The sequence below is a fragment of the Thermobia domestica genome, chromosome 15 (assembly GCF_964235325.1).
Source record: "Thermobia domestica chromosome 15, izTheDome1.hap1.1, whole genome shotgun sequence".
NCBI classification, from domain to species: Eukaryota; Metazoa; Arthropoda; class Insecta; order Zygentoma; family Lepismatidae; genus Thermobia; species Thermobia domestica.
Window position 1 is genome coordinate 47,826,444 of NC_137468.1, and position 12,178 is coordinate 47,838,621.

At 34.9% G+C, this 12,178-nt stretch overlaps 1 protein-coding gene across 2 annotated transcripts in view; it reads left to right on the plus strand.

The window, feature by feature from the left end:
- Positions 1 to 12,178, plus strand: part of LOC145671020 (diuretic hormone receptor-like) — a 1,407,723-nt gene that overhangs the window by 1,343,960 nt on the left and 51,585 nt on the right. Inside the window, exon 12 of one of the 2 annotated variants that reach the window (XM_081739675.1) lies at positions 7,435 to 7,595. In XM_081739675.1, coding sequence (XP_081595801.1) covers positions 7,435 to 7,595 — 161 coding nt within the window. The remainder of the gene's footprint in view (positions 1 to 7,434; positions 7,596 to 12,178) is intronic. The other variant, XM_081739676.1, reaches the window with a different exon arrangement.

Genomic DNA, 12,178 nt, shown 5'->3' on the forward strand with positions numbered 1-12,178 from the left:
GTTTTCTCGAGAAATAGAATTACATTTGGACAGGAAACGGATAATAAGATCAAACAAATCAAGAAGCCGTGTCACATTTACATCATGTGAAGGTGCTCGGTTTATATGTCGTGCTATTTTCCCCATTAATATTGAAACCGGAAGTAACAGTATATTTTTGTCACTTCCTGTTTTAGTAGAAAGATCGAATATGCAATGTTCTTAATACGCTTGATCGCAGGAAACCGCTTCCCGCTATATATTAACCATCTTTATCTAAACACTGACCAAGAACGACAAAGTAGCTCAGTGGCTTTTACCTCTGGGGTTATTGGTTCGATCCCAGTTCGCACCAAGTGAACTTTGTGATGTATAACATAGTGTTCATGGGTTTTCTCGGGATACTCCTGTTTCCTCCTACTTTCTTATTCCTCGATCATGTTTCACGGGGGCTTAATTTGAAAAGTATTTTCAAAGAAAGCTGTGTCGTCAAAGTGAGATTCTTTGGATGTTTTTCAAGGGTAGAACGGGTCCTGGGTCCGGACGATACCCGTCTTATTTTAAGAGAAATAAAAATAAGGATTTCAGCTTTTTTGGAGAGGGTAGGCTAGAGGTGAGGAAAAGAAAGGAAGAAATATGACGTCACAGTACCTGTAGCTTCAACTTCTCTGCTGGGTTTCCTGCTATCCTCCTGTTGTTCGTCCATCGTTCTGTATGTCGATAACCGAATTACAGCTTGTTCGGTTCGTTTTCTAATTTACTCTTAGTGTTCCCAATTGACTGCCGTGCACTCCCCGGACCGACACCGTTGACAGTCTTTTGACAACTCCGCGAGTGAGTCCAAAGATGATTCCGTAGACCGACTCTCGACAGACTCTGGAGACTAACTTCGATAACCGACTGCAAAGACTCCAACTTACTCCAAAGGCTCCGTGTGACTCCCTGTTTCCGGGTTGGAGAGAGTATTTAAAGACAAAGATCTGCTGGTAATCCTGCTGACTCCAGCCACGTGTAGATGAGATGTTTTTGTCTCAACAGGTACTCATGACGTCAGAGATGGATAGATAGTTGGGAAAGAATCTCTCTCAGCTTTCTTACATAAAATACTTATTGACATAATACATTATATAACACAAACACTTTCACGATTTAGCTACGAAAACACAAAATTCCGGAAGAAAAACATTGCCTAAATTCTCAGACAAATGAATTTCATTAACTCAGACTTCCGAATGACTAGCGTTGTTTGACACATAAGAAAGAGCTTTATGTAATTAGGAAGAAAAAAGAAAATATCATGTTTCTTATACAAACAATAAATGATTTTGTGGGACATCAAGGAAAGTAAATAAATAATAAATATTAGTCTCTTCACACATGATTTGCTTAGCCATGAAGGCCATAATTGTGGGACGTTACACTGAACGATTTCATTTTCATTTCATTTTCTATACTAATCAATGTTAAAATCGGAAGTTGTTTATTTCTGCCACTTCCAGCCTAAATAGGAAGTTGAGTTTCATAGTAGTACCTAGTCCTAAATTGCTAAATGCATTTTAAAAAACTTTCGCTGTCTCTTATCATTTTTGCTTATTTAGATATATATAATAACGAGAAGTTCTACTGAATGTTAATGTTTTTTTTCGGTTTTAGTAGAAAGTTAAGCGTGGATATTAAATGTACACTGAAACAAAATTGTAATTAAATTGCCAAACATCAATGTAAAACCATTTACCCTTAATTTTGTAAGTTGATATACATTTCCTTAAAATAAATTGCAAAATTTGTTGTTGTGTTTACAGATTTACAGTAAATTTATAAGAAAATATGATATTTTTATTGATAAAAACGTAATGTTACATCATTTCATATTAGTAATTTTACTATATAGGTGTAAAATGATTTACGTAGAGGAGTGGCAAACAGACTGCCACCGTTTCTTGTAAATTTACATATGAAATGTATTTTTATGTGCATATGAAATGCAATTTACAATGTATTTTTATGTGAGACGCTTAATCGATTGCACGATACTGCTTCTTGCCATCCAATGTTATTTCTGCTCTATAGTGATCAACATTACATACCGGAAAAGGTTCATTGCTACCACTTCCGGCGGATGAATCACTCGACGAACTCGATTCCTAACGATTAGGTCTCTACATCCAGGCCAAAATTAATAGTGATCTATCAAGTATTTTTTTTCTAATAAATAGCCAGTGTAAATATATAAAATAATTCTGGAATACTGAGCTTCTTAATAAAACAAAATAGAAATTTTTGACAATCCATCATCATAGCTTTTTGAATTCATAAAGCACAAGCTCATGGCTTCCGATCTCATACTTACTCAACCTCCACCTCGTGAAGTAGTGTGAAGTTGAGTGAGCGAGAGTGTCAAGTCATTATATACGCATGATATCGATTTGAGCGTGATGTAAGGTTGGATATTGAAAAGTGAGTTCGAAATGAAATGAAAATGAAATTTTGAGTTTTACGTCCCACGGTTATGCCGGTTAGACTAAAGGAGACGGTGATAATGAGTAATGAATGAAATGGTGGAATGAAGAAAGTGGGAGGAAACGGGAGAACCCCGAGAAAACCCACGCACACGGTGTTTGTCCACCACAAAGTTCACTTGGCGGGAGCAGGGTTTGAACCCGAGACCCCTAGCACCAGAGGTGAACGCTCTACCACTGAGCCACCGCGGCCCCGAAAAGTGAGTTCGAGTGAGCATGATATCTTGTGAGTATCATGTCAAACAGGCAATATGAGCACGATGTCGAAATGATGTCCATGGTGAAGGTAAATTAGTATGATATCCGATTGAAGTTGTGAGCGTGAGGTCGAGTGAGCATTATGTCGAATTACCGTGAATGTCAGGACGGTCAAGTGGGTGGAATGTCGAACTGACGACATGAGCGTGAGTTGCAGTATGATTAGTTCGTAGTGCGCACCCCTGTCTACCGTAAGCAGGCACAAACTTCGTGTTAACGGCGGAGGAGTCCCTGATAACTAGATATTTAGCAGTAGTTCTAGAGATCGGGGTTTGATTTCTAGAATTTTACGAGATTTATACTTATCAATTTGTAGCTTAACGTTTTATACATTTTTCGAAGCTAAAGGTGCTTTTACAAGTACTACGAAAAACAAATGATTTGAGGTTATAAAAGCAAAATCTTTGCAATTTGAAAAACAAGTGTCGTTATTTTCTATGTAATATATTTTCCTGGTTGTTTTTAGCTTTTGAATCACGCCAAAGCTCTCGTACACTCTTCACTATTAATTCTGCACTTTTTAATATGTATTGTTCTACATTTGTACTTACAGCTACTGAATTTGAGTTTTTTAGATACTTTTTATGCCATGCAATACCGATGGTTTGAAAGATGAGATATACCATTAACGTGGATTCCAAATCTGGTGTAGGTAGCAGATGTATAGAACAAGACCTTAGCCGTTTTATTAAATTTATAGTTTCTATAAAATAATAAATAATATTATTATGAAATATATTCTGTCAAAAGAAATGACTATCCGAAATTTGTCTTTTAAAAACCCACCCTAAAATATACTGTAATTATTTTTCTCCGGTAAAGGCATTATGCCTAGGTGCGATGTACAACAGGAGGGCGATTGGTCAATTAGCTTGTCTACATCTGTTATTTTGTTTGTCGATTTTAAGTGTGTTATGGTATTTGTACAATGAATAATGCTATTGAGCGAACTTTTGTGTTATCAACGGAATTTAATGTGCGGAATTCTTGAAAATCTTGCAAAAAGACCTATCTTGAATGAGTGTTATTCAAAACTCAAGCATACGAGTGGTACAAAGTATTCAAATAAGGCTGAGAAGTGTGTTAAGATTTGACTTGTTCCGGTCTTCTACAAATGAAAATATCAACAAACTGAAAGAAATCGTAATGAACAATTTTCATGCAAGCTTGACAGAAATGACCCTGGACCTCAACATTTCAACGTTCGTACCATTCTTATTGATACGATTCTTTCTTCCATTGATTCTTATTTTGGGCATGAGAGTGCCGCCGTTCAACTTGTTCCGAAAGAGTTGAATTTTCTCCAAAAATAACATCGGAAAGACGTTGCCTTTTTCTACAGGCTTGATCTGTCTAGATTCGATCCTACATTGTTAAAAAGATTATTACTAGGGATAAGACATGAGTTTACAGATTTGAAATGCAAACGAGTCAACACGTGGATGAATGAAGAGAGCAAAACGAGCCAAACTGATAAACCACGTCTAAGTCGCTCCATAATCAATGTAATGATGATTTTTTTTATGATTACCATTTTGTTATCCACTCAGAATTCCTGCCAGAGAGACAGACAGTAAACAAAGAATCCTAGTTGAGTATCATGAGGGGCTTACGTGCAAATATCCGTCACAAAAGAGCCGAACTGTAGAACCACAATAACGCAATATCAGACAAGGCGATTATTGGGAGAGATCTTTGGCGAACGTTTCTTGATCAACTCTAAATTCAACTGATATGGCCCCAGTTGACATTTTCTATTTCAAAATCGCAAGTTACCACTTCACGAAAGGCATAATAATCTGCCATCACCACTGCACAAAATAATCCGGACCTTCCATTGACAAGAAAAAAGAGAAATACTACAACAGTTACATTAACACATATGCTACTTCCGACGGAACACGCAAATTTTTTGAAAACAAGATATAACTAAACGCATCTCTCCTTAAATGATGTAAGGAGTCGTTGTCAGGTCGATAACGACGAAACCTTCCACGACAACACAGCATCCAAGGATTAAAAAAGCACATACCGCCATTACGCTTTAAACAGTAACTGATCCTAATTGCACCGCGCGGTGATACTAATGTAGTTACGTAAGAATTAACTGGCGACGAAGATTATGTGCGCGCTTCGAATATTGCCATTTTTATTCGCTGTTCTTGAACATTTTGTGAATATTATGTTTCTCTTTGACTTTTGAACAACCTTGACTTCATTTTCCAGGTTATTTGCTAGGCTCGAAAAATAAAGAGACATTGGCGACTTAAATTAAAGACATGTTGGAACTGCCATAAGACACCAATTAGAGTAATTATAGTTGTCCTGAACAGATGTCGTCCGCATTACTACGAATGAATATATTGGTAGTTTTCGCTCTGCTTTTACGATGAAAAGTGGGTAATACAGTCACTATAAACGTATATATATATATATATATATATATATATATATATATATATATATATATATATATATATATATATATATATATATATATATATATATATATGTATATATATATATATATATATATATATATATATATATATATATAGTCGTTTGAGTGTCGGAGAGTGTTCATATACATGAAAATTTAAATCTTGTGTAGTTTAAATAGCTAGAAGTAATAACTAAAAGTGCTATCCGCACATTACATTCAAGATGCAGAACGGTTTGTTCGCAGTTTCAAATCACAGTATATGGTAAAAACAATGGTCGGCATTTATTCAACCCACTTAACGAAATTAGGTGGAAAAGTCAGATTCACTTGTAAAAGTTGGTGGTTGGTTTGGACTTTAGCGTTTCTGTAAGCATCCAGACTATATGAGACGTGGATCTACAACACGATGTGAGATCCCAAACACTCGTTCTCCTACTGTGAATCGAACCCTCGTTCCTCGCCCCAAAAAAGCCAAATAAATATCCTGTAGGTTTGTTTGTAGATATGAAGGAGAGTTCGCTGAACGTGAAAACAAAAATCTTTGATCTCCACCACACTTTGCTACTATTTACTGTATCATCAATGAAATAGTTGGTTCAATAGCTATATTGCAATTAATCGTGCAAGAAATATCTGCTCTATGGTTCAGTTTAGCAAAAATGTTGTTGCAGATTGTAGCAAATACTAGAATTGTTACTTTAACTTGCAGTGGTAGTAGCTTTCGTACAAATTCCACCGCTCCCCAAAAGATGACACTATAATATGTTGCTACGTTCGATCCTAGCCATTGGAACTATATACGCGGTTTTGATTGGTTAAAGCTATCCGTTTCTCGCCAAGTAGCATGCATATAGCATAAATCAACGCCAACTGCTATCGATCTGTATGCTAGCCCACCGGCTAGTATTGAAAATCGCTTTTGGCGTGGGTCCAAACCGAGCCCAAGTTTTTTTATTTTTTTTTAAATTTTAATAACACTTTTATTATTAAAATAAAATAAAAATAATACTCATTAGTCCTTGTACGTAATAAATAATGCATAAAAAGTGATTTATGTACGTTATGAAACAACTGAGCGAGCGAAGTGGGTTACAAGCCCCGCAGGACCACCTTGAACCCATAGTAATACGACGCGACATTACATCACACTCAGGTGGGGTGCACCTTCGATGTAAATCTACCCTCACTCGCTTGCTTGTGACCCAACCTAAAATAGTTGGCTAGGGTACAGCGTGAAAAAAATATGCAACTGGGTCTTGGTTTTTGGGATTTAGTGGAGAAATCAATGTGCTTAGTTCAGAGCTTATCTCTGATATATTGTAATACAACATGTTCCAGAGTTACGTACATTCAACCTACCTAAATTCATACTTACATCTTGAAGCAAGAAGTACTGTACATCCTCGAAATCACCACGCTATACTTTGTACGTTGGAGATTCTAATAATGGAAACGTATCTGCGGCTCACTCACAAGATTTTTAGTTTGAACCCAGGTTTCCGACTGAGCTAGGGCAGCCGTAATTTACCCTTATAGTACCGGTATATTTTACTTTATCACAGCACAGCCTTTTATGACAGTGTCCATAAAAGATCTTAACTTAAAATAAATCAATCAAATATCGAGATTTCCCTGAAAACACATACACTAACACGTCCCGCCATTGATATGCTTCCACATAAATTTTGGAAAGTCAGCGCCGTTGCTATAAGGTGTTGTGATAAAGCATATTATGTACTTGAGTTTATGCATTTTAGAATTAGAGTATTAAACGTTTTGATTTTCGTAGTTTCTCAACGTGTTTGCGACAATTTTAATCATAGGTTATGGATAAAAGAAATGGCTTACGCAAAGAATGTTAGAACAATCTATTTATGTTAAATCGAAGATTGTCTTTACGTCCCTTTTCCAAAATTATTGAACTGTTATTAAGCAAAATGAAATGCCTGTTCCCGTTAAACTTATGTAGTTATGCAAACTTTATCGAAAATATTTCTTAAAAAAAAAAGAACTTTGTAATTAATTCCCATTCACGCTTGAGATGGGTTTCCTTTAATGTAAAACAGAGTAAATGTTTCTGTGTATAAATACCTTCTATATCTCGCTTATTCTACATATATGTGGTCTTTGTTGAACTGTTTAAATTTGTAGAGTATAAATTCCAAATGTACATTTAATGAGAAATTGTTTTTGTTTGTTGGTCTAATTGAAATGAATTGTTTGTTTTTGTTGCAGGGTTTCACTGTGTCGCTGTTCTATTGTTTCCTGAACACAGAAGTACAGAACACGCTCCGCCATCACATCGAGAGTTGGAAAACCGCCCGGAGCATCGGCAGCAGGAGGTACTACAGTCACAACAAAGACTGCTCCCCCAAATCCTGTACTGAGAGCATGCGGTAAGAACCCCCTACCACCCTAACCACCCATGCATGGAACGATCTAAAATGTCCTCCTTATAGTGCTGCTCTCTCGATGTTTATATGTAGATTTATGTTTGTGTTGTAGCGTAACATGTAGAGAAATGTTACATTTTTACTAGTACTTAAGAGGGTACAGAGTTGCTTATAGTTAATATGTATTAAAAGCTTGAATTTAACATGGGTCTTAATACTTTTCATGGGTCTATGAAGCTGTTTTTTTAAGGCATGATAGTTGAATGTAAAAGACAAAACTGTTAACGCAGTTTTACTAGTGAAAGATTTATGGGTCTATTAAAGTTGTAAGTTATTATATATATATATATATATATATATATATATATATATATATATATATATATATATATATATATATATATATATATATATATCAGAAACTCCACGAGGAAACTTATTATTAATATAATATAATACAACTTCAGTATGCCCCTAAATCTGTTCCATTAGTAAAATTGCAATAGCATTTCAGTCGCCTATATTAAAGCTTCATTGACCCGAGTATTTTTAATGAAAAGTATTTCCAGATTCATGTTAAATCGAAGCTTTTAACACCATACTGGCTGTACCAACTCTTACTTCCTCAAATTATGCTTGACTATTTATGACGCTAAAATTTTCTTGTGGTAAATGAAAGGTTCGTATCTTATACAGTTCTTAAAATGTTCCAAGCTTTATTATTGGAATAGCATGTGAGATATTTTCTTATGGGTCTAACGTTTCTTTAATGGTGTTGGATTCCTGCACCGTTTTTTCATAACTGATTGATTTATTTAGGGTAGCATTTTATTTAAAATGAACCGGGTGGTGGCTCTATTATGAGTTAGAAAATCTTAACATGTGTAGAGGGCACCGTGACGTCTATTAACTGTCACTAGACCACTTCTGATAACCCTCACTCATTCATGTTGGTTATATTTCTAGATCGGAATGGCACATTCCAGATGGAGAACGCTTCTTGTCACAAGGTCAACATTGTAATACATTGGTTTGAGGAGCATAGTGGTTAATTTCAATTGGTACAATACCTTCTCCCCTCCTCCAAAAAAGCTCATCCAATCTTAACCCAACTGAACACCGTTAGGACGTCATTAAACGTCAAATCCGAGCTCATTAATCCATCTCCGCAGGGATTACTGTAATTTAGTGACTTGTGTTTGCAGATGACGTGCGATAACCTTCCAGCCATTTTCCCAGGTATCGTGACTTTCATGCTAAAACACATTGCTGTGGTTCTGCAAACCGAAAATGAACATTCTAAATATTAAGTAGGTTATCATAAGGTAGTGGCTAGTGGCTATATACATTTAATAATTTTATTTGAAATATTGCATATTATCCAAATATAACTAATTAAATATGATTATATTTGGGAGGTGATTCCTAACACCATGGTAAGACAAAAAGTATAGATCAACCTGGGTGCACAAGTGCTTCCTTTCAGAATTATAGGCTGCCAAAAACATTATAAAAAACTTTAAAGGTCTATAGCTCCAAAACTATGGGATCTAACGTAGTCTGGTCAAGATTTCACTTAGGAACTAAAATGTGCGCTATCCTAAAATAAATGTTTCAAAATCCTATGGTATTCACGCAACAATTTTTATGGAGGTAGTTTGATTACGGGCATATAATTTGAAGTACTCACCACAACTCACCTTTCCGCTCCCACAATCTTTGCAGGTCTCAATTTGTACTTAAATGGCATCAGAAGTATCACTGTTCATCTCAGCGACCTCAAAAACTATAGATTCGACACTAATATTGGTCATTTTCGATCACTCGTAAATGTATTTCCCCTCCTTTAAGTTGCATCATCAAAGTGATATCACAAAAGTTATCTATTCCATGTTCAAACGTAATCTAGGTTGAAAATTTGATCGAGATCGGTCCGGTGGTTCAAGAGTTATTAAGTATGCTCGATATATATATTCCCCTCCTTCCTACTTCCCTAAGAGCTATCGTCAATGTGAATATATAAATACCATTCCAGGCCCGAACCTCATCTATGTTGAAAATTTGATCGAGTCAGTCAGGTGTTCAAGAGCAAAATCACATAAACAGTCACTTTCATTTTTATTTATTTACATATATCTCCGCCTCCCCCTCCCTCACGTTGCACCATCAAAATTAAATAATACAAATTATCCCAAGCCCGAACGTCATCTATGATGAAAATTTGATCGGTTGAGTGCTTGAAGAGTTATTAAGTTGTATTTATTTTCATAAATTTACACTCCTCTCCTCCCACTCTCCTTAGATCTACTGTCAAAATGAAATGATAAAAAAGCTTCCCAGGTTTGAACTTCATATATGTTGAAAATTTGATTGAGATCGATCGGTGGTTCAAAAGTAATTAATTCACGAACATAGTCACTTTTAGTTTTATATTTGTTGATTTTTGTAGATATCCCCCTTCATCTCCTTCCCTACGTTGCTCCGTCAAAGTGAAATGATACAAGACATCCCAGGCGCGAATCTCATCTACATTAAAAATTTGATCAAGATCGGTCGGGTGGTTCAAGAGTTATTAAGTTTTATTTATTTTTTCTTTGTCTCCTGCCTCCCCCCTAAATTGTACCGTCAAAGTAAATAGCTAAAAAAAAAAAAAAAACTTCCCGGCCAGAACCGCAACGTTGAAAATTTGATCGAGATCAGTCGGGCGGTTTAAAACAATGTATTTTTATTCTCGTTTTAGCCCTAATTCTTTAATATACACTAACTCTAGATCAGAGATCAATAAGCTAGGATATTAAACGTACTAACTAACAATTACTGACCATAATTATTCCTTTTTGTCCCCTTTATTATAAGGATCGTGCCTAGATACACTTGTTTATTCTTCTATCCATTCATATATTATATATCAACAATCATTTCTTCCATGACAACCTATTATTTACTTCTTTTCTCTTTTAAATGTATATCTGTTCAATTATTGCGCCTCTGATCATGTCGATAAAAACAGGTACAGATTGATAATACCATAATAATAATAATATATCGTTGTAGGTTCAGGAGATTAATAGTCACAAACATAGTCTTTCAATTTTATAATATAGATAAGGGCGGTAATGGGGTAAAATCGACAGGTTGTAGCGACTTTACCATACACATGCTTACAATTGTCTAATATAAACCACGCAAAAACAATTCGATTACGTCAAAGCTTAGCGTATATTTTTATGGCATTGGAAATCTTCCCATTTCTTAGAAATAAAATGTATCAAAAGCTAGAATTAAACTCCCCCTTTATTTAAAAAATATGCGCTATGCTAATTTTCGTTACCAATGTTCAATTTTGGTATAGCATGTACAGTTTTGAGGGCTTCTTAATCATACTCTGTGTTAAAATCAATAAAGATTTTTTTAAAAAAAAAAGTGGATTTACCTTCCTGCCCTGATTTCGTTTTGAGTTCAATGATAACGTTTATAGCTTTTCTCGGTGTTGTTACAATATGATGTACATTTTCTTTTACTGTTTTTCAGTAATCCCCATTACTTGGGATGAAAATGAGTCAGGAATGAGCGTTGAATTTAGCCTTCTTATGTGATATGGATAACGCTCTTTCCTCTCCGATGAAAAATGTGATCCAAGGGACCTTTCGTAAAACAACATTAGAGTTGCATGTAATATGGCATATGATTTTATGATACTTTACTACCACTTTCTATACTTGGATTTAAAATCATTTGAAAATGAGAAAGTGGACCTATTCCCCCAAACTTCAAGAAATAAAAATGTTCTATAATAAACTTCCGTAAATATTATTTGATTTTAACACAATATCGTGTAAGTGTTAATTGTAATTTTCACTAGTTCTCACTCTTTCAATTGAAGTCAATCATACATGAGAACACATTTAAACGTCTTACGAAGGTTTAAACAAGAAGTCAATGATAACATTCATTTTAAAAAAAAGGAAATTCAATTTTGTCGAATATGGTGTACTTTTGTTCTGAGAATTGAATTCATTGGAAGAACAAAACAAATTAATCGAAAGTCTTATTAACCTTTGAAAAAAGTTAACCTGATAGTGTTGCCAGAAATTACATTTGAAATTTCATTTTCTCACTACACGCCATGTTTTACATATATGTGTACATTTCGTACATGCCTTCAGTATTTTTAATATTGAACATGTATCATGTGCTTATGGAACACCCTATATTATTGAAAACTATGCCTGATAGCGAAATTCTAATTTCAGATTTGAATTTAGCGTGATAAATTATTACAGAATTAGAGATTGTCATCTTAGAAATATGGCCTATGTAAAACAGTGTTATTAATTAGAATAGTTTTCAGTCCATCAAATTTCTACCCAAAGCGATGCTTTTTTTCCTTTCCGCCCATTAATTTCAGTACTTTTCTCATCAAAAATTCAATCTCTACTTTATAAGATTACGAAAAATGTTTATGTATCAATTGATTCTTTCTTATTTACTTCTACTTATAACAGATATCGAAAGAAACTCCCTAACCATGTCAAAATAGCTAAAAGAAATTAAACCATTTAAATTACAGACTGAACTGCGAATTC